Source organism: Artemia sp. Qi Xiang Cuo, chromosome 11, assembly GCF_049724085.1.
Source record: "Artemia sp. Qi Xiang Cuo chromosome 11, ASM4972408v1, whole genome shotgun sequence".
NCBI lineage: Eukaryota > Metazoa > Arthropoda > Branchiopoda > Anostraca > Artemiidae > Artemia > Artemia sp. Qi Xiang Cuo.
Genome location: NC_142804.1, coordinates 36,209,814 through 36,233,520, shown reverse-complemented (window position 1 = coordinate 36,233,520; position 23,707 = coordinate 36,209,814). Strand labels below are relative to the sequence as shown.

Sequence of the window (23,707 nt, the reverse complement as noted above, 5' to 3'; positions counted from 1 at the left end):
CAATTTATACATTCTACGAAAGAAGTCTCGTATTAATGTGCCTGGTTAGTAAAAATAGTTAAGGTCGAATGAAAATCTAAAATCGTCCCGCCGATTTGAAAAAAAATGTTCGGGATTTGGTTGAATTTCGAACAAGATTTTTATTTTATTCCTCTCTTTTTTTCTGAAGTCCATGTGAATTTTCTGGGACGGATATCAAAATGCAAAATTTATTAACTTAACAAACTAATTTTTAACAAAATATGGCCTTGGTTACGAAAGTTCAATAATATACTTTCAACTCATGGCTTCTTAGTAATATCCTTAACTTAGAATCGTTGATCTGAGCTAAAGTTTTCATCTGTGTTTTAAAATAAAAATAACGATTGAAAGTATTATATCCTAAGTTTTCTGAATCTAAAATTCGAAACTAGCCACACTATTGTGGCTTTTTAACGCTATCACTGATCCAAGCTTTCAAATAGTTTGTTGACACATGACATTGTAAGGTCGTTTTATGAAGGAAGAAATTTTTTGGCGGAAAAGGGCACTTTGTAATTCTTTAAGTTTCAAATATTATGCCACTTCGCGCATACTGAGACACTTGAGAGACGGAAAGGGATAATCCTTAATCCCAAGATTAGAATAAATAAAAGAAGAAAATTTTGCAATGAAATACGCTTGAAACTAGAGAACAGGGGTGGAATGACAAATTACAGCTCATGACGTGAGATGGTTCCATTGTAACTGAACACCCGTGTAACTGAACCCCTGTAACTGAGCCCCCGTATAACCGAAGCCCCATGCAACTGAACCCCCATGCAACTTAACCCCCGTATAAACGAACCCCTGTGCAAGTGAACCCCCGTGCAAATGAACCCTCGTGCTACTGAACCCTCATGCAACTGAACTCCCTTCAACTGAACCCTCGTGCAACTCCACCCCCGTGCAACTCAACCCCATTTAACTAACCCCCGTGTAACTGAACCCCCTTATAACTGAACCCCCATGTAACTGAACCCCCGTGCAACTGAAACCCCGTATAACAGAACCCCCGTGCAACTGAACCCCCGTGCAACTGAACCCCCGTGCAACTGAACAATCGTGCTACTGGACCCTCATGCAACTGATCCCCCTGTAACTGAACCCCCGTGCAACTCAACCCCATTTAACTAAACCCCCGTGTAGCTGAACCCCCATGTAACTGTAACTGTGTGTAACCATGTAACAATGTAACTGTGTTAAAAGTGATGAAGTGAAAAGTGATGAAAGAGAGGGGTAATACCGAACTCTCAGCTACCATTCTTGGGAGACATCTGACAGTTTATAGGTGACCATGGAATTCCTGTGTTGTTTTAAACTCACTTTTCTGTGAATAGGCAGCGTGGTGGCAGAGTGCACCTGGCGACGATAAATCACATCAGTCCAGTTTTTGTCAGGAAAAAATTACTAGTATAATTTATTCCTCCCGCTAGCATTATGCGCCTCTAGGTCCGGGCCTAGGGACCTAGTGGTAAATCCATGCCTGAGCGTGCACATATTTCCTTTTGGTGAATTGACTTTCCCTTTAAACACTCTCTGAAGTTCCAACTTAATACACAAATCCCTTTTTGGGATATGCCATTTTGAAAATCTGCAAGCACATAGTGTCTTTTGGTTTAGTTCAAGTTCCACCTCAAATACCTCATTCTGTCAAATTTTCAGCTTGATATGCGTAGCCTTAATAGTGCTAGTTTAATAGTGGCAGAGGTCGTAGTAGGAGCAGTAGAAGTAATAATAGTGTTGAATCAGTAGTAGTAGTAGCAGTATTAATAGCAGTAGTAGCAGGTATATACCCCAGAAGTTTCATCTTGATACGCTAAGCTGTTCCAAAAAAATTGCAGTTAAAGCTATATCAGTAATCAATATGTTATTGCAATTTATCAATTGTCAAAAATTAAGGTTTTTGTACAAGGTATGGTCGTAAAAACTTTGAAGGAGGCTCTTTCGATTGGAAATTGAAAGTTCAAGTTCAATTTTGAAGAATCAAAGGTAATCACAGGACAATCAGCCTTTCCCTCTTAACCGACACCCCCCCCCCCCACCAAATACATCCGATCAAAATAAAAATAAATATTTTGTTCAAAATAGTGTGAAGATCAAATAACCATGCCTTTGGGGTTAACAACCCCACCATCAGCATCCGGGGCAAGGGCTGTAAGTTAAGCTAGCTGCTCATTGCTAACACATAAGGTTTTTGTAAGAAAAAAAATTGTATAAACTTTGGGGGGGGGGGGGCTCATTCGATTGGAAATCAAAATTTTCTCTGCACTTTGTCAGATTTAAAAGTGATTGGAGGGCTTCCACCCCACCCTATTTTCCCCCCAAATGAATCCGATCTAAATTTTGGGACGGCCATTTTATTTTTAAACAGTTTAAAGGTTAAATTACTATATCAAAGTTAAATAACTATGGTTCATAACCCTACGGTGGTTCAGTAGCACGAGGGTTCAGTTGCACGGGGGTTCAGTTGCACGGCGTTTCGGTTATACGGGGCTCAGTTGCAGGGGGGTTCAGTTAGATGGCGGTTCAGGTACATGGGGGTTCAATTACACGGGGGTTAAGTTAAATGGAATTGAGTTGTACGGGGGTTGAGTTGCACGAGGGTTCAGTTAAAGGGGGTTCAGTTGCATGAGGGTCAGTAGCACGAGTATTCAGTTTTACGGGAGTTCAGGTGCACGGGGGTTCAGTTGCACGGGGGGTCGGTTATACGGGGGTTCAGTTGCACGGGGGTTCGGTTATACGGGGGTTCAGTTATACGGTGGTTCAGTTTCACGGGGGTTCAGTTACAGGGTTTCAGTTGCTTTGGGTTCAGTTACATACACACCGGTCAGATCTTAAAAGTAAATAATCTGAACAGATGTATGAAAGCAAAACAAGATGTTTAAAGGGGTAATTTTGTGTTGCTGTGAGCTACTTCAGACAAATTATCAAACCTTGCCGCAAGAAATGTGGAATTTCTGTAGTGCCCAGTCCCGACGCCCCCTTGAAATATGCCACTGCCTACCCTGTCTGAAAGCTCTTATTCCCATTTTCAGGTTAAGAATCAATATTGATGGACTTTTATAAAGTTACTTAGCATGCTAGCTTACTTAGCACACCGAAATCAACAAATCACTAAAACAACATAAGGCTAAATATCGACAGACCGGCAGCGCGCTGCCACACCAATGGTACCGTGGCACACCAGCACGGCATAAAAAGATTTTCTACTCGCCGGCACATCGGCGGCGGGCCACCAATAAATCGGCAAGGTGTCGGGGGTCTAATAAATAACCTATCTACAAATTAAGCTCGTTTCTACTTGCTGATGGTTCACCATATCTATAAAATTTCGAAAAACTAGTGCTTTTCTGAAGACTGAATCTATTTGATTTTTTTTTACACAACTTAAACTTTATGCTGAAATTTATCAATATCGTGACCGGTAAAAGAATAGTGACAACCTATTTGCAAAATTAATTTATGAAGCATAAATGTGACATTAAAAAGAACATGGAAAACCGTAAATTTACTCCTGGATCAAGTAAAATAGAGGTTATCAAGAAACTACAAACTGAAAGGGGGAATTTTACCACCCCAAAAGATATTTTACCACCCCAAGTGAGGGTGTATTACTATGTGAATATGCTCTGAAAAGAAATAAACAGGCTAACAAAATAGTTCAGTCCCATTACATAAAGGAGGTAAGAGAGATGATCCTTCAAAAAAAAAGACCCGGTTCTATTTTTTTTTAAATATATGGAAATGTAAATGGATTTAGGCTAAATAATTACGTTGGAAAGATAAAATTCTTATAAATGCTCAATTTGGTTTTAGAAAAAAAACTATCAGCCGAAATGGCTACAGGGTACCGAACCTTCTCTTGAATTTACTCGGTACTTGGCATATTTTTTTTTTGGTACATCCTGCTATTTTTGGTGATTTTCGCAGGTTGTGCTCCCCACCTCAATCAAAATAAACTCATGTGTGTGCACTTATCTCGATTGGACAGCCAAAAAATCAATCAAACAAATACTATTTTACCTTTTTTTTGTGGCTGAACAGAGGGGAGGAGCATGTTCTTACTTGAATCCTGTCTTAATTATTTTTTGTTTTTTCAATAATTAGCTATGATTTCGTTTTGGAAGTTTTGTAACGATAATTATCGATTAATTAACTATAATTGATAACGCATATTAATATTGGGTTATTTAATAATCATATTAATAATTCGTTGCCACATCATTGTGGTATACACACCACCAAACCAGGGTAAGAGATTCAAAGGGTAATAAAATGTTTGTTTGAGTATTTCGTTTCCTGATTGCTAATATATTGTTTTCTTTTCTACTACTACTACTACTAAGAATTCACTGCAGCACCAAGACCCCCTAAGGCCAACAAAACTACGAACGTTCCTTCTCCACCCTAACCTGTCCAAAGCCTCTCTCTTTACACCCTTCTAGGAATTTCTCATTTCCTTTAAATCTTTTCTTACAACATCCATGTTTTCTTTTCCTTGTGGAATATTATTTTGTGCGTTTGCTACATGATTCTTATGTTTGGGATTTACACTTAGTAATCATTACCTTGTCCACTTTTAGTTTTTTTGGGGATATTGTTTTGCTTTTTGCCTGTTTTTCCTTGGTGCGGAACAACCAAACTGTTCGTGGTAACGAACTGTAAGTAAGGAGCAACCCGGCTCAATAGTAACCGAAACTCTAAAAAACATCAAAATAATCGCATTTTTACGCTGATTTTAAATATATAAGCTTCATCAAGCTTAGTCTTACTCATCAAAAGTTACGAGTCTTAGGAAATTTGCCTTATTTTCGAAAAAAAGGGGAAAACAACCCCTAAAAGTCATACAATCTTATTGAAAATCACACCATCAAATTCAGCGTATCAGGTAACCTTATTGTAGAGGTTTCAAGCCCCTATCTGCCAAAATGTGGAGTTTTGTATTTTTTGCCAGAAGAAAGATCACGGATGCGTGTTTATTTGTTTTCTTCCCAGGAGTGATCTTATCGATCCAGTGGTTCTAGAATGTCGTGAGATGGCTCATTCGAACGAAAATTAAAAGTTCTAATGTCCTTTTTAAGTGATCAAAAAAATTGGAGGGCAGCTAGGCCCCCTCCCACGATCATTTTTTCCCAAAGTCACCGGATCAAAATCTTGATATAACCATTTTGTTCAGCATAGTCGAAAAGTCTAATAACTATGTATTTGAGGACGACTTAATCCCCCACAGTCTCCAGGGAAAAGGGCTGCAAGTTATTAACTTTGCCCATTGTTTACATATAGTATTGGTTATTAGGAAGTATACAGATATTTTCAGGTGGGATTTTTCCGGTGGAGGTGAGGGTGGGTCAGAGGGAGGGAATTACGTGGTAGGATCTTTCCATGGAGGCATTTTTCATGGGGGAAGAGAATTTCCATGATGGGCGATGGACTTCCCAGCATTATTTAAAAAATAACCAGAAATTAAACAAAAAAACAAGTTTTTTCAACTGAAAGTAAGGAGCAACATTAAAACTTAAAACGAACAGAAAACATTGTGTATATAAGGGGGTTTGCCTCTCCTCAATAGCTCACTCTTACGATAATTTTTTTTTAACTTTTGAAAGAGGTTATTATCATAGACAGCGCAATCGCGTTGCCTAAGTAAAGAACGATGTTGGCACAATCTATTATTATTTTTTTTCCTTTAGACCAGGGCGCTTCGTATCGAAGGAGTTGTCGTAGAAAGCGCTCACTCAATTGTAAATTGGAGTGGCTTGTGCCCTTTTAAATAGTCGAAATCGATTGGAAGGCAACTAAAACCCCTTCCATGCCCACCATTTCCCCAAACACATCCAATCAAAACTTTGAAATAGCCATTTTGTTCAGCGTAGTTGATTTCCAGATAGAAATTATGCTATTGAGGAGGACATTCCTCCCACAGCCCTCAGGGCAAGGGTTGTAAGTTATGCCCTGGGAGCATATAAGGTTTTTATAGAAAACTTTGTTGTAGAAACTTCAAAAAGGGCTCATTCGATTGGAAATTCAAAGGGCTAGTGCCCTTTTTAATAGTCGAAAGTGATTGGAGGGCAACCTCTCACGCCCACCTTTTCCCCAAACACATCCAATCAAAATTTTGAGAAACCCATTTTGTTTAACGTAGTTGAAAGTTCTGGAAATTGGGTATTTGAGATTTACAACCCCCCCCCCCCAAAGCCCTCAGGGCAAGGGTTGTAAGTTTTCCCTTGAGGCATACAAGGTTTTTATAGAAAAGTTGTCGTAGAAACTTCAAAAAGGGCTTATTTGATTGAAAATTGAAATGGCTAGAGCCCTTTTTAATAGTCGAAAGTGATTGGAAGGCAACTAACACCCCTTCCACCCCCACCATTTATCCAAACACATCCAATCAAAATTTTGAGATAACCATTTTGTTCAAAGTAGTTGAAAGGTGCGAAAATTAGATCTTTGAGAATGACACTCCCCCTACAGCCCTCAGGGTGAGGGTTGTAAGTTATGCCCTGTGGGAATATAAGGTTTTTATTGAAAGTTTAGTCATAGAAACTTGAAAAAGGGCTCGTTCAATAGGAAATTCAAAGGGCTAGTGCCCTTTTTAGTAATCAAAAGTGATTGGAAGGCAACTAACCCCCCTCTCATGCCAACCTTTTCTCCAAACACATCCAATCAAAATTCTTCGATAGCCATTTTGTTCAACGTAGTTAAAAGGTTTAGAAATTGGGTCTTTGAGGATAGTAACCTCCTCAGATCTCTCAGGGCAAGGGTTGTAAGTTATGCCCTGGGGGATTATAAGGTTTTTATAGATAGCGATATTGTAAAAACTTCTAAAAGGGTTCATTCGATTGGAAATTAAACGAGCTAGTGACCTTTTTAATAGTTGAAAGTGACTGGAGGATAACTAACACCCCTCTCACACCAACCATTCCCCATTCACATCTAATCAAAATTTTGAGACAGCCATTTTGTTCGACGTAGTCAAAGAGTCCGGAAATTATGTTTTTGATATGTATTTTTCTCACAGCTCTACTTTTTAAAACAATAAAAAACTTTAGCGCAAAGATCGAGGCGTTGAGGAGCGGCAGTCCCTTTCATACACGAAATAATTTTTGTTCGTTTTATGTTATAAAGTCGCTCCCTACTTTTAGCTAAAAAAAATTGTATTTTTAATCTAATCGTAAAAAGGCTCGGCCTCATCGAGATGTATGTTAGGAGTGGTATCAATAAAGAAAGCAATTATTTCTATTTTTCTCTCTGTCTGTTATTAAAAAAAAATTATATCATTGTTCCATGCTTTTTATTTCTTCTTCTCTTTTTTAATCTTAGTATTTTTATTTTCCTGTTTTCGGGAAATGTTTTTTTTTTTAAATTACCTGAAACTAATCAAATACTTTAGAGGCTTAGCTTCGCTCGTAAGTTTTAATCTAATGATTTAATGGCCAATTATTTATTGAAAGGCTGTCTTAGGCGAGTGGTTAGCACGCTAGACTTGAAATTCTTTGTACATCAGGACAGGGGTTCAAGTCCAAGTGTCACTGGTTATTTGATTTGGAATGGGAGTCAGTGGCGTGACTCTGTAACCTCAACCAGGGTCAATTCAGCTCTAAATGGGTACCTGGTGAAATCTGAGGAAGGTAGACAGGAAGGGTTTGCGAAAGCACAGGATGGCCGACCCCCAACCCACTGTTATACTTCCTGGCTGAAGGGTCATGAAATGGAAATCAGCATCGGGACTGTGAAGTCCAGTGCCGTATTCTTTACCTTATCTCTTGGATTTCTTAATTTGTCAATGCTATAAATTGTTTGTTGAACACCAGAACGCATTTTTTTTTTTCACAAAGGAACATACCTGGAAGAATCTTCGAGTCCATATCTTCTATTCATGCAATTTTTACCCTAACTTTTAAGATTTTGTACATCATTTGCCAGATTTTCGTTCTTTAAATCATTTAGTTCAAATTTCGCACCCAACTGATCGAAATGAATTGGATTCTTGAGTTTTTACCTGCGACAACATAATTTTGAGTAAACCAATTGTTTGAGTAACAGCGTTGATTACCAAAAATGAGAAAAGGATCTCCAGAAATCTTTTAGATTTAGAGCCTCCAGAATCACTTATGTTTAAAATAAATTTCCCTGATTTTCTAAGTGTTTCTTATAATAGTAAACCATTAGCACAGAATTTTTATTTAAGGTCGTCGTAGAACTACCACGCAATGGTTCCGGCTTAATCTTTCCAGACTGTGTTATTGCTAAGCGATGTGAGGGATGCTGCGGATCAAGCGGCTCTTGCACTGCTGTGAAAACGAGCAATAAGAATTTCAAGGTGAGAAATATTTACGTGCGTCTCTTGTACAAGAGACACACTATATCTGAAGTATATTTGAATTTACATGTGTCTCTAGTAAAAAAAAACAACAACAAGCAAATCTAATAAATCAGCAAACCTTTTCAAAAAATTACAAAAAAAAGTAAGAGATTCCTGGTTTTTTTTTATAATAAAAACTCTGTGAGGGAACACATCCGCCCCCTTACGCCCTTTTCCCCCAACTGCATACAATAAAATTTTTGAGATAGTTGATTTTTCAAAATAGTCCAAAGGGAAAATAACCAAACTTCCAGGGTTGACAAAAACCCCCAACAGCCCCCAGGCCAAAGGTTGTAAACTTAGCAAGTTGCCCATGGTTAATATATAAGAATTTTGTGGACGGGGTGGTCGTAAGAACTTCGGAGAGGGTTCATTGCTTGGAAATTGAAAGTTATAGTAACTTTTTGAGGGTCCTAAGTCATTATAGGCAAGCCAGCCCTCCCCCTATGCCCCTTTTCCCTAAATAAATCCGATCAAAATTGGAGATGGATATTTTATTCAAAATAGTCAGAAAGTCCAATAATTACGCTTCAAGGGTTGAAACCCCAGCCTAGCCCTTGGAACAAGGGATATGAGTTATGCAAGTTGCGTGTTGTTAATGTATAAGGTTTTCGCAGAAGGAAAGGTCGTATAAAGTTTCGATGAGGCTCATTCGATTGGAAATCGAACGTTTAATGCTCTTTGTTAAGAGTCAAAAGTGATCGAAGGGTAACCAGTTCCCCCTCACGCCCTTTTTCCTCAAATACATCAGATCAAAATTAAGTTTTTTTTGCATAATTGGTTCCTTGCATAAAGAAGGGAAGACTTTTGGGATCATAGAATTGTCTCAGATTCGATTTTGTACGATCCAAGACTTCCACACTTCCACAAGATACAACAATATCACGTTTCTAATGCAGTTCAGTATAAAGCTTTTTATTGAAAATTAGCCTTTTGAATTAATTGGGTTTGTTTCTGGAAATATCTCTTAGAAGAACAAAAATAATTCTGACTAAAACATCTTTGATGTCAGGAAGCAAATGTACTAATGTAAATAACTTCTGATGTATACCTTCAAATTTAATGACGCGTACACATTTAAAATAAGCTTGAAAAGAAGATTGTTTTTATGTTACTACTAAAATTCTTTTTCTTAGAGTCTCAGTTACTATTGGTGTGACTACTTATTTTTTGTTATCTTGAACCGTTTGATCAACCGTCAAATCTCATATATAGGCTTGGTGTGCTTGATTTTAGGACAGTCACGCTGTGAACTCACAGGACTTTAAAGCTAAATATTTTATTATTAAGGAGCATCTTCCCAAACGTAAGAATGGTTTTTGAGTCACAGAGGCACCACGTGTCTGTATATGATAATATGAGATGGGGAGAACTATCATAGGGAGAACTATCATAAGTAAAGAACAATGTGAGCACAATCTGTGTTTTTTTTGTTTTTTTTTTCTGCCGGGCATTTCGTATCGAAGGAGTTGTCGTAAAAACTTCGAAAAGGGCTCATTGGATTGGAAATTGGAGTGGCTAGTGCCCTTTTAATAGTCGAAAGTGATTGGAGGGCAACTAGCCCCCCCCCCACGCCCTTCATTTCCCCAAACACATCCAATCAAAATTTTGAGATAGCCATTTTGTTCAGCGTAATTGATTTCTAGAGAGAAAATAGGTTTTTGAAGAGGACACTCCCCCACAACCCTCGGGGCAAGGGTTTTAAGTTAGGCCCTGAGGGCATATAAGAACAATTTTGGCACAATGTATCAAATATTTTTTTCCCTTTAGAGCAGGATACTTCATATGGAAAGAGTCGTCATAGAAAATACAAAAGGAGCTGATTCATTTGGAAATTGAGAGGTCTAGTGCCCTTTTTAATAGGCGAAAGTGATTGGAGGGCGACTAGCTCCCCCCCCCCCTCCACGCCCACCATTCCCCCAAACAGATCCAATCGAAATTTTGAGATAGCCATTTAGTTCAGCGTAGTTGATTTCCAGATAGGAAATATATTTTGAGGAGGATACTCCCCCACAACCCCCAGGGCAAGGGTTTTAAGTTATGCCCGGGGGGCATATAAGGTTTTTATAGAAGGTGTTGTCGTAGAAACATCAAAACAGACTCATTCGATTGGAAATTCGAAGGACTAGTACCCTTTTAAGTAGTCGAAAGTGATTGGAGGGTAAATAGCCCTCCCCCACGCCCATTATTCACCCAAACACATCCAATCAAAATTTTGAGATAGTCATTTTGTTCAGCTTAGTTGTTTTCCAGATAGAAACTATGTTTTTGAGGAGGACACTCCCCCACAACCCTCAGGGCAAGGGTTTTAAGTTGTGCCCTGGGGGCATATAAGGTTTGTCTAGAAGGCGTTGTCGTAAAAACTTCGAAAAAGGCTCATTCGATTGGAAATTCAAAGGGCTAGTGCCCTTTTTAATTATTATTATTATTATTATTTTATTACCCTTTATTAAACATACAAAATGTTGTAAATGGAGTACAAGAAAAAAAAGTAACATCAAATAACAACAAAATATCCGAAGAAAACTCAGCTACAGAAAAACAAGATTAAGAACATTCCTACGACAAACAAAAAAGACAAATTTAAGTAATTGCGACATATAATGAAGAGAGGCTTGGTTCAAACGCCTTTGCAAATCGATCACGGCGATTCAGTACAGTCATAAGCGGGTCGGCTATACCATACTTCAGATATATATTTGAATTCCTCATCCAAACTGGAAGACGAAGCAGATACTTTCCATATCTGTAGAAAATAGACCGAATACAGCGGCAATCAGACGAGGTAAATATTTTCCAAAACGGAGATAGGGCTAGCACATGTGGCAAAACAAAAGCGTTATACACCCTTGCAAGCTTATAACGGTTAAAGTGGCACTTCATTGAAACGAGAATTCCATAAGCTCTGCGTGTCTTTACAGCGAACAACGATACAAGGCAATCGCAGGTTTCTTTAAGATCGCTACAAATTGGAAGGCCGAGGTACATAATCTTAGACGAACGCTTAATCGTATAAATTCCAAAAATAACATCAACTGGTACACTGTCTTTAACGCGATTATTAAATACGAGAACTTTACTCTTCTGGGGATTGAAAAAAAGACCTATGTTACCATACTCCTTACTCAAAACACGGAAAGTCTCTTCGATGTCTATAAGTGTTCTACTCGCGTTCAAAATGTCGTCGGCATAATCGATCAGCGAAACATTGAGACCTCTAAAGATACATGCAGACTGAACAGGTTCTTGCGATGAAATAATACTATTATTGAATAGCGGTGGTGAAGTAAGTGGTCTCTACGGGTATAGGGCTAGAAGATAGGGTTAAAGCATTAACACACGGTACATTTACACGCGCTTTTAAATTACTATACATATTCCTCAGTGCGCGTATAATAGACTTATCCACGCCACGCTTCCGAGCCGACAACAATATCTGAGGGTGCACACCGGAGTCAAACGCGCGGTTGACATCGTGACCGGCAAAATACAGAGTCTCATTTGAATCATTGGCGTCAATCAACAAATTAGCAATCATATAATGCGTGTGTTCTCTACTCATTTTCTTCTTGAAACCAAATTGGTTATTCGGCGTGTTACATGTAGCACTAAGCCTATTTACAACAAGCAATTCAAATAACTTGCACAGTATAGGTGCGACAGTTATCGGGCGGTAAGAAGAACACTGCCCCCCGTCTTTTCCCTTTTTTAATACAGGAGTAATTACACCCGTGCAGAATAGGTCTGGACAATCCCAGTATTAAAGATCATTTGGTACAGGAGACATAGGTGCTCGACAAGGATCTGACTTCCCGCTTGCAGATGCAATCCGCACAGGTTATCTACCCCCTCGACAGCATCTTCTTCAGTTTCGAGAGTGCCTCAGTGACTGATGAATTAGAAACAACAAAACCAACTTCCCGTTCATATTCCGCAAGAATTGCATCGAGCTCAATAGAAAATTTATTATCCAGATCAGTCCTAGGCGATGAAAACTCGTGCATAAAATATTTAACCCAATCACTCTCACTGGGCAGAACATCAACTGATTCTTTACGTTTCTTCTTTTTTAGGAATTTCCACATGCGATTGGGTTCTTGCTTTATATATTTACTATCACATTCAATAATCATAGCACGATGTATAGCGAGGGTTTTCGCGAATCTTCGCTTAGTATATAAATGGATGGAGTTCACTATACCATGCCTTAGTCGGTCATTATCTATCCACATTCTTAACCAGAATTTTGCGTCCGCACACGCATTTACAAGATCCGAATTATCGGACCAGTGGGGTATTTTCTAACCAATCCGAACACGACAAATTGGTACTGCAGCCTTTTCTGCACACTGCAGGGCATGAACTATTTCGCTACAGTATATATTGATCAGTACTTGTTTATCACTTGCTGCAAATGATTTGTGAAGTAGATCGTAAGGGACGTGAATTCTTGCTAAAATATCGTCACATACCTTCTGGTACAAAGGGGTATTAATTTTATCCCACATAACTTTCTGATGCTATTTCCTTTCACTGGTAGATCAGGGTTGTAGTTCGAAGATGTATTAGGTGGGAAAACATAACGAACTGGTACGTGGTCAGATGCGCTGATAGATGTATCCTCATGTGACTGGCAAAGCGGAACTGGTTGATGTGAATACATTATAAAATCAAGAGATGAAGTCGCTCCACAGTTATGGACATACGTGAAATCGAGATCATTTTATATTATGTTTAGACCAGAGCATGTAGTCGAGAGTACTTGAGATCTAGGGCTTTCCGAATTCAACAAATCACAGTTCACATCTCCAGCAACAATGTACGACAAATCTTGGGTGCGACAATTTGCAATAGCGTTTGCTAATTTCCGACAAGCACTAACGAACTTGGAATATGATCTAGATGATTTGTAGTCCGTAGGCATATAAACTGAGAAGATTATTGTCGGTTCAACCTTGATCGAAATAGAATTATAGGAAACTTGGAAAACTGTCGCGCGTAAAGACTTTGAAGCAAGGATTGTGATACCGCCTGGGGGCCGGCCACTACCACTCGATACCACTCGCACCAACAGCAAAAAGATCGATTGAATCACTGTCATTTAAAAGTTCAGCCCCTTCTTTAATCAGGAAAGGTTCTTGGAGACATACAATGTTATGATTGCGAATTAGGTTTTCGAGGATAGGCAGTTTGTTGATTACATTTCCATTAATGTTCCAAGTAATCAGACTAAATTCGCGATTCATTTCTTAACTGCAAGTAACTTTTGCGCTTCCGGACAGCTGAAACTGTAACAAGGATGCTTGTCCGAACCACAGAGTGCACATTTAATCGGTTTGCTGCAAGGGTTGTCCTTAGTGCTACTTTGGTTATCCCCACATCTAGAACACTTGGCTTCGTTCTTGCAGAATTTGGCCAAAATTTCAAATTCCAAACTACCAAGTTGCTGTTGCTGTTGCACGTTTAATAGTCTTTATGCCCTGTGGCCATAGGTTTTTATAGAAGGGGTCGTCGTAGAAACTTCAAAAGGGGCTCATTCGATTGGAAATTGGCTCATTCGATTGAGAGTTCGAGTGCCCTTTTTAATATTCGAAAGTGATTGGAGGGCAACTAGTCCCCACCCACGCTCGTCATTCCCCCAAACACATCCAATCAAAATTTTGAGATAGCCATTTTGTTCAGCGTAGTTGATTTCCATATAGAAAATATGTTTTTGAGGAGGACACTCCCCCACAACCCTTAGGGCAAGGGTTTTAAATTATAGCCTGGGGGCATATAAGGTTTTTATAGAAGTATTGTCGTAGAAACTTCAAACCAGGCTCATTCGATTGGACATTCGACGGGCTAGTACCCTTTTTAACAGTCGAAACTGATTAGAGGGCAACTAGCCCCCCCCCCCCACGTCCATCATTCACCTAAACACATCCAATCAAATTTTGAGATAGCCATTTTGTTCAGCGTAGTTAATTTCCTAATGGAAAATATGTTTTTGAGGAGGACTCTCTCCCACAACCCTCAGGGCAAACGTTTTAAGTTATGCCCTGTGGGCCTATAAGGTTTTTATAGAAGGGGTCGTCGTAGAAACTTCAAAAGGGGCTCATTCAATTTGAAATTGAGAGTTCTAGTGCCCTTATTAATAGTCGAAAGTGATTGGAGGGCAATTAGCCCCCTCCCACACCCATCAGTCCCCCAAACATATCCAATCAAATTTTGAGATAGCCATGTTGTTCAGCGTAGTTGATTTCCAGATAGAAAATATGTTTTTAGGAGGACACTCCCCCACAACCCTCAGGGCAAGGGTTTTAAGTTATGCCCTGGGGGCATATAAGGTTTATACGGAAGGTGTTGTCGTAGAAACTTCAAAACAGGCTCATTCGATTGGAAATACAAAGGACTAGTACCCTTTTAAATAGTTGAAAGTGATTGGAGGGCAACTCGCCCCCCCCTTGCCCATCATTCCCCCAAACACATTCAACTAAAATTTTGAGACAGCTAATTTGTTCAGCGTAGTTGATTTCCAGATGGAAAATATGTTTTTGAGGAGGACTCTCCCCCACAACCTTCAGGCCATGAGTTTTAAGTTATGCCCTGGAGGCATATAAGGTTTTTATAGAAGGTGTTGTCGTAGAAACTTCAAAACAGGCTCATTCGACTGGAAATTCTAAGGTCTAGTTCCCTTTTTAATATTCGAAAGTGATTGGAGGGCAACTAGCCCCCCTCCCACGCCCATCATTCCCCCAAACACATCCAATCAAAATTTTGAGATAGCCATTTTGTTCAGCATAGTCACTCCCCCACAGCCCTCAGGGCAAGGGTTTTAAGTTATGCCTTGGGGGCATATAAGGATTTTATAGAAGCTTTGTCGTAGAAACTTCAAAACAGGCTCATTTGATTGGAAATTCGAAGGGCTAGTACCTTTTTTAATAGTCGAAAGTGATTGGAGGGCCACTAGCCTCCCCCCCCCCCACGCCCATCATTCCCCCAAACACATCCAATTAAAATTTTGAGATAGCCATTTTGTTCAGCGTAGTTGATTTCCAGAGAGATAATATGTTTTTCAGGAGGACACTCCCCCACATCCCTCAGGGCAAGGGTTTTAAGTTATGCCCTGGGGGCAAATAAGGTTTTTATAGAAGGCGTTGTCGTAGAAACTTCAAAAAAGGCTCGTTCGATTGGAAATTCAAAGGGCTACTGCCCTTTTCAATAGTCAAAAGTGATTGGAGGGCAACCAGCCCCCCCCCCCACGCCCATCATTCCCCCAAACACATCCAATCAAAATTTTGAGATAGCCATTTTAAGGTTTATAGAGAAGCCATATAAGGTTTTTATAGAAGGGGTATTCGTAGAAACTTCAAAAGGGGCTCATTCGATTGGAAATTGAGAGTTCTAGTGCCATTTTTAATAGTCGAAAGTGATTGGAGGGCAACTAGCCCCCCCCGCACGCCCATCATTCCCCCAAACACATCCAATCAAAATTTTGAGATGGCCATTTTGTTCAGCGTAGTTAATTTCCAGATTGAAAATATGTTTTTTACTAGGACACTCCCCCACAACGCTAGGGGCATGGGTTTTAAGTTATGCCCTGGGGGCATATAAGGCTTTTATAGAAGGCGTTGTCGTAGAAACTTAAAAAAAGGCTCATTCGATTGGAAATTCAAAGGGCTCGTGCCCTTTTTAATAGTCGAAAGGGATTGGAGGGCACCTAGCCCCCCCTCGCCCTTCATTCCCCCAAACATATCCACTCAAAATTTTGAGGTAGCCATTTTGTTCAGCGTAGTTGATTTCCAGATAGAAAATATGTTTTTGAGGAGGGCACTCTCCCAAAACCCTCGGGGCAACTGTTTTAAGTTATGCCCTGGGGGCATATAAGGTTTTTATAGAAGAAGTTGTCGTAGAAACTTCAAGAAAGGCTCATTCGATTGGAAATTCAAAGGACTAGTGCCCTTTTTAATAGTCGAAAGTGATTGGAGGGCAATTATCCCCCCCCCACGCCCATCATTCACGCAAACACATCCAATCAAAATTTTGAGATAGTCATTTTCTTCAGCGTAATTGATTTCCAGATAGAAAATATATTTTTGAGGAGCACACTCCTCCACAGCCCTCATAGCAAGGATTTTAAGTTATGCCCTGGGGGCATGTAAGATTTTTAAAGAAGGCGTTGTCGTTGAAACTTCAAAAAAAGCTCATTCGATTGGAAATTCAAAGGGCTAGTGCCCTTTTTAATATTCGAAAGTGATTGGAGGGCACAAACCTCAAGGCAAGGATTATAAGTTATGCCCTGGGGATATATAAGGTTTTTATTGAAATCTTTGTCCTAGAAACTTGAAAAAGGGCTCATTCGATTTGAAGTTCAAAGGGATAGTACCCTTTTTAATAGTCGAAAGTGATTTGAGGACAACTACCCCCCTCCCCCTCACGCCAACCTTTTCCCCAAACACATCCAATCAAAATTTTTGATAGCAATTTTATTCAACGTAGTTAAAGGTTTTGGAAATTAGGTCTTTAAGGATGATAAGCTCTCCCCCCACAGCCCTCTGGGCAAGGGTTCTAAGTTATGCCCTGGGGGATATAAAGTTTTTATTGAAAGTGTTGTCGTAGAAACTTCAAAAGGGCTTATTTAATTGGAAATTGAAAGGGCTAGTGCCTTTTTTAATAGTTGAAAGTGATTGGATAGCGACTAACGCCCCTCTCACGCCCACCATTATCCAAAACACATCCAATATAAATTTTTAGATATCCATTTTGTTCAACGTAGTTGAACGTTCTGGAAATTAGGTTTTTTAGGATGATAACCCCCTCAGAGCCCTTAGTGCAAGGGTTGTAAGCGCTTAGTGCATGCCCTGGGGGCATATAAGGTTTATATAGAAAGTTGCTGTATAAAATATAGGCAGCAGGATTGCGCTGCCTAAGTAAAGAACGGGGACACTCGAGAACGAGACAAGAAACGGGGACTAAGTAAAGAGGAGGACACTCCCACAGAACCCTCAGGGCAAGGGTTTTGAGTTATGCCCTGGGAGCATATAAGAACGATGTTGGCACAATTTATTATTTATTAATTTTTTCCTTTAGAGCAGGGCACTTCGTATCGAAGAAGTTGTCGTAGAGACTTCGAAAAGCGCTCATTCAATTCGAAATTGGAGTGGCTTGTGCCCTTTTAATAGTCAAAAGTGATTGGAAGGTGACTAACATCCCTCTCACGCCCACCATTTCTCTAAACACATCCAATCAAAATTTTTAGATAGCCATGTTGTTTAACGTAGTTGAAAGTTCTAGAAATTCGGTCTTAGAGGATGACACCCACCCTAACGGACCTTAGGGTAAGGGTTGTAATTTATGTCCTGGGGGCATATGAGGTGTTTATAGAAAGCTTTGTTGTTTCCAGAAGGGCTCATTCGATTGGAAATCGAAAGGCCTAGTGCCCTTTTTAATAGTCTAAAGTGATTGGAAGGCGTGACATTTTTATAGTAAAGGTCGAAGTGGGTAAAATATATTATTTTTAGCTGTTGTTGTTGTTTAGACCAGGGCACTTCGTATCGAAGGAGTTGTCGTGGGAACTTCGAAAAGGTCTCATTCGATTGAAAATAGAAAGGGCTGATGCCCTTTTTAATAGTCGAAAGTGATTTGAGGGCAACTATTACCCCTTCCACTCCCACCCTCCCACTCCCACCCTCCCATGCCAACCCTCCCACGCCCACCCTCCCATTTGCCCATTATGTTTAAAAACTAAATGTTGCCTTAAGATTAAATCAAAATGCACTGTGTTAATGCTAATTCCCAATAAGGCATCTCAGCAGTATCCCAAGAACGACTGAGGGTATTATGTTCAAACTTTAGGTCCTACTTCTGTTCTTAAAATTTAACCAAATCAAAATAACGTAAGTGTATCCAAGCTATCAAAGAAAGTAAACTGATTTTTTTGTGAATGGTATCAAGTTTTCTATTTCAGGTCAACTAGAGGATGTATGAAACTAAATTAAACACTATTATTTATGTCCAGATTTTTAAAAGAGTGTGTGTTGTTAAAAATTGCTGAAATTTTTTCTCCAGCATACAAATAGCAGGCCAAACTATAAAGTCTTAAAAAACGAAAAGATTTTAAGTATTATTTTCTTTTTCCCTGAAAAGGCTATGTCAATATAAAACGAACATAAATTAATTTTAAAAAATGTTTTCCACAAAATAAGTTTTTCAAGGTAAAGCAAAGAACTCCATTAAACAAAAAATGAGCAAAAATAAAATAAAATAATCTACCAAGCGTGAAACTACCACAAATCAGCATCGATAAATAAATGAAACCCAAAACGAACAGAAATTGCAATAATTAACCGAGTCATACTCAAAACGAGCAGAAATTAACATAAGTTGGGCGCAATACCCCTATGACTTCCCAAGGCCAGAACAAAATTTGCACTTTACTGAAAAAATACAAATGAATGTGCATGGTCAGTTTAGTATACATATACTGATATTTAGTAATCAAAATGTTGATATTATTTGATTTATTAAAGTTATAAAAGTAAAAACATTTATATTTTTCCAGTAAAGGGCAAATTTAGTTCTGGTCTTGGGAAGGCATAGGGGTTTTGCGCCAAACTTATGTTAATTTCTGCTCGTTTTGAGTTTGACTCGGTTAATTATTGTAATTTTTTTTGGGGGGGGGGGGGTTTATTCATTTATCGATGCTTAATTGTGGTAGTTTCACACTTGGTAGATTATTTGATTTTATTTTTGCTCATTTTTTGTTTAATTGAGTTCTTTACTTTTCTTTTAAAAAATTATTTTGTTGAATTTTTTTTTAAATTAATAAGAGATAAGAGTCAAAGGTAGTTCTAGTTCTCCTAACATACAGATTGTATTTTCATGTATGACTGTGATTTTGATATGTTGTAACGTATTCAGTGTTCTATGAAATGTTTCTGTGATGTCTCTGTTTTAAGACTCTACCGGTTCTGGCCCTAAAAAAGGGCATTTTTATTTCTTAATTTGCCATAGAATGACCTTTCCCGCTTTCTTATTCACTTTGTATAGTGAGTCGGGGGGGGGGAATAATTTTTAGAGGACGCAATGCTAATCAACCCTTTTCTATTGACTATTTATCATAGACAGCGCAATCGCGCTGCCTAAGGAAAGAACGATGTTGGCACAATGTATTATTTATTATTATTTTTTTCCCTTTAGACCAGGGCACTTCGTATCGAAGAATTTGTCGTAGAAACTTGGAAAAGGGCTCTTTTGATTGTAAATTGGAATGGCCAGTGCCCTTGTTAGTAGTCGAAAGTGATTGGAAGGTAACTAACACCCCTTCCACACCCACCATTTCCTCAAACACATCCAATCAAAATTTTTAGATATCCATTTTGTTCAGCGTAGTTAATTTCCAGAAAGAAATTATGTTTTTAAGAGGACACTCCCCCACAACCCTGAGGGCCAGATTTGTAAGTTATGCCCTGGGGTTATATAAGTTTTTTTTATAGAAAGCGTTGTCGTAGAAACTTCAAAAAGGGCTCATTCGGTTAGAAATTGAAAAAGCTAGTGCTATTTTAAATAGTCGAAAGTAATTGGAGGGCAACTAACCCCCCTCTCACGCTTTCCATTTCCCCAAATAAATCCAATCAAAATTTTGAGATAGCCAATTTGTTCAACGTTATTGAAAGTTCTGGAAATTAGGTCTTTGAGGATGACAACCCCTAATAGCTCCCTCTAAGGGCCCCTAAACAGCTCCTAAGGGTTGGTTCCCTTTTTAATAGCTGAAAGTGATCGGAAGGCAAGTAACATCCCTTCCACGCCCACCAGTTTGACTCGGTTATTTATTGTAATTTCTGTTCGTTTTTGGGTTTGATTTATTTATCGATGCTAATTTGTGGTAGTTTCACGCTTGGTAGATTATTTGATTTTATTTTTGTTCATTTTTGGTTTAATGGAGTTCTTTACCTTTCTTTGAAAAACATATTTTGTGGAAAAAGTTCTTTTTAATTAATTGTAAAACATAGTCAATCTTGTTTAGTTTGCACAACAATGAACAAAATTGAAGCCTAGAAAATGTACCATCATTTCCCCTACCGTTTAAATTTTCCTGTTTAATATTTAGAATGTGCACATATTTTCTTCAAATCTACCTTTTTCAGGAACTGAAAGACGGGCACAAATCTAGGAATTTATTTTGGACGCTGTTCCAAATAACAAACAAGAGCACAAATTAGGTAACACGAAAACTATTAGAAAGTACGAGGAAAAATAATGATGTTTTGTGGTTGACTCAGAGGCCTCCTCCTTATAACAACTGAGTTCAGAGATTTGCCAATTTAAGTATTTAATGTGCTGATGTCTTTGACCTCAATGTGCAACGCTTTTTCCATCCAACCAGCCAGTCTTTAATGCCTTTAATTTTCGAAATCCTACTTTAATTAAGCTGGGCCTCAATGTTCGATGTTTTATTTCCAGCCAATCTTTATTTTTTTTTTTTGCCTAATTATGGAGTGAATATTAGAAAATAAATAGTGACAAAGCATCAGCACCTACTTTGGGGAAGTGTTTATTCGTTTTTGCTATAATTCAATTTTGGTACCAAACTCGAGTGTCTTAAAAACTGTTCAAGTTTCACTGAGGGATTTTGTGCTGCATTAAAATTCTCACCCTCTAAATCTAAGTGGCTCTTTCTAAGAAATTTTAAACCAATCAGCGCATCAAAAATTACCAAGTACACTGTTTTTCTTATCTGATACATCTGATAGTTTCTGATCATAGTTTGCGACACAAGCTCTTTTTTCGTTGTACTTAGGCTAATGATTTTAAAGAGTTGTATGCACAATTTTGCTCAGCGAGTTACATATCAACCATTTTTCGGGTGGGTGGGCATGGGGGGATCCGCCTGAAAATTATTCCTAGAATTAGAAACTGAGTAATTCCGAAGATTCAAGCGAAAAGGAATCATGTTTTGTTAAGAAGTATAAAAACAGAAAACTAATTTAATAGTTCATTTGAAACCTAATATTATCCAGTGAAATTTAAAAGGTTTCATTTATTCAACAGGTTATCGGAAGTGAAGAGCCATATTCTGAAAATCCAGCAAAAAGTAAACATGTTTTGTTAAAAGTATAAAACAAAAAGTATAACTTAATAATTCATTTGAAACCTATTATTGTCAAGAAAAATTATAAGTGGTTTTCTTTATTCAACAGGTTATCGAAACCGAAGAAGATACTATTCGATTTCTCACTGTACCTGTTGAAGTCCATGACGAGTGCGCATGCCAAGAATTATGTAACAGGAGATGTCCGCCAGGATTTATACTTGATTCAACTACATGTACATGTCTTTGCACCAGAGATTGTGGAAACACCGGTATACTAGATTCAGCTAGATGTACGTGTCAGCCAAAGTGTACGATTTACTGCAATTACCCATATATAAAGAACGAAGAGGAATGTCGATGCGAGTGTGGACTGACGCAGTCAAGGTGTAGACCAGGAGAAGTGTTAGATTATTCTTCGTGTCGGTGTGTTTGCAATAAAGATTGTGGTCCTAACGGGATCCTTGATGCTGAAACATGCACATGTAAACCAACATGTACTCTGTTCTGTAACTATCCGTATGTTAGGAATGAAGAAATATGTCAATGTGAATGTGGACTGACGCAATCAAGGTGCAGACCAGGAGAAAGTCTTGACTTCTCGTCGTGTTCCTGTAGATGTCAAAGAGATTGTGGAAACACAGGCATTCTTGACCCAGAAACATGTACATGTAGGCCAAGTTGTACTCTTTTTTGTAGGTATCCATTTGTTCGGAACGATGAAGCTTGTCGATGCGAGTGTAGTTTGTCCCCATCTTCTTGTCTTGCTGGGACACGGCTCGATATTTCGCAATGCAAATGCATTGATGAATGTGATACTCAAAACCTTTATTGTAATGCTGACCAAACTGTCGACTACAGTAGATGTGAGTGTGTCTGTAATGAAGTTCGCCAATGTCCAGGCTATGAGGTCTTTAATAGGAATACTTGTGGTTGCGAGTGCGGCTACAAACTTGATAACCCTCCCTATTGTCCAGATGATACTAAATTCGATCCATGCGAGTGTCAATGCCTCCCCGAGGATGAGTAATATTCCCTCTTTTAACTTTTACTAAATCGTTTACTTCTTCATGACAAATTTTCTATGTTTCCTATATTGCAAGTTTTGTTTTGTGTGTGATACCTAATTGAATCTTGAATAGAAATAGTTTATTTCTGAATAAGGAGTTCTTATGATTCAGGGAACTGTGAGAAAACTGAGTTTTATTATTCAGTTTAGATACTATCGTTTTAAAATGCCAATACATTTAGGAAATTAAAAAGTAAATATTTACAAAAATATAGCAAAGTTCATGTCATTAAAAATTTGACAAATCAAAACACGAAGTTCTTTTTGTTTCCTGCTTTTGTTTTTGCTTCTTTTTCTGGCTTAATCACTGGAGGAATTTCACATTTAAAAATTTAGTGCATCTTGTAGATTTATTACCAGTATTTAGTATCCGTTAACCAATATGTGTTTGTACATGTAATTTTTCCAGTAAAACATTATTAATCAAAATTTATTTTACTGATTAGTTCTGCTAATTTTTAGCAAAATTAATTTATTCAAGACGTTACACTTGCCTGCAAGAACTTTTGGTGACACATAGCGCTGTTATAAAACACAAGCAAAAAATCAAGTGGTACATTTCTTAATATCCAATACCAAGTTTTAGACAAACGAGATCTGCTCGTTCTGAAATACAAATAAGTTGCTTCATGTAGTTGTTTCATGCAATGTTGTGCAATTTAGTATTTCCTTCTAGGAGGCTTTCATTTTTTCAGTGTGGATCACTTATTTCTTAATGGACATGATCTTTAGGAGCCTATAAAATACTCACAAGGGGCAATGATTATTTTTTCTTGAACAGGACATGTCACTACATCTTCATTAAGATGAAGAATCTATGGTGTTTTGTAAAAAAGGTTCAAGTACATTTTTTTCCGAAGATCAGTCAAGTATATGGTTCATAAAAGCTTGAAAAGGTCTATCGATTTGTCTATTAAAAATTGGCTTATCTTTAATAAGCCAAATTTTCCAAAAGGTACAAATTTTCCAAAAGGGTGTAAGTCCAAAGTCGTTAAAAAGCATTACGATAAAAGTCATAAGTCCCGTTTCTTTCCAGATTATGAACAAGCCATTTTTACAAAACGGGAATTTCAAATTCTTTGCGTTAGTGTCCTTTTGAAAAATATATAGATATGTCCCAAGCACTAAACATTTTGGAATTTATTGAATTGTTCTATACCGAAGGTGACGCATAAATTATTGCTAT

General features: G+C 38.3%; 1 protein-coding gene across 1 annotated transcript; it reads left to right on the top strand.

The window, feature by feature from the left end:
• Nucleotides 1-2,539: 2,539 nt before the first annotated feature.
• Nucleotides 2,540-22,615, top strand: LOC148946937 (uncharacterized). The gene is made up of 3 exons (XM_089096465.1): nt 2,540-2,551; nt 8,207-8,338; nt 21,562-22,615. The coding sequence occupies exons 1-3, from the start codon at nt 2,540-2,542 to the stop codon at nt 22,480-22,482; spliced, it is 1,065 nt and encodes a 354-aa protein (XP_088952591.1). The 3' UTR covers nt 22,483-22,615.
• Nucleotides 22,616-23,707: the final 1,092 nt, after the last annotated feature.

Excerpts from the sequence above, each read along its gene's own strand:
- LOC148946937 (XM_089096465.1), top strand. Across the intron at positions 8,339-21,561 it reads CGAGCAATAAGAATTTCAAG|GTTATCGAAACCGAAGAAGA; the intron begins GTGAGAAATATT and ends TTTATTCAACAG.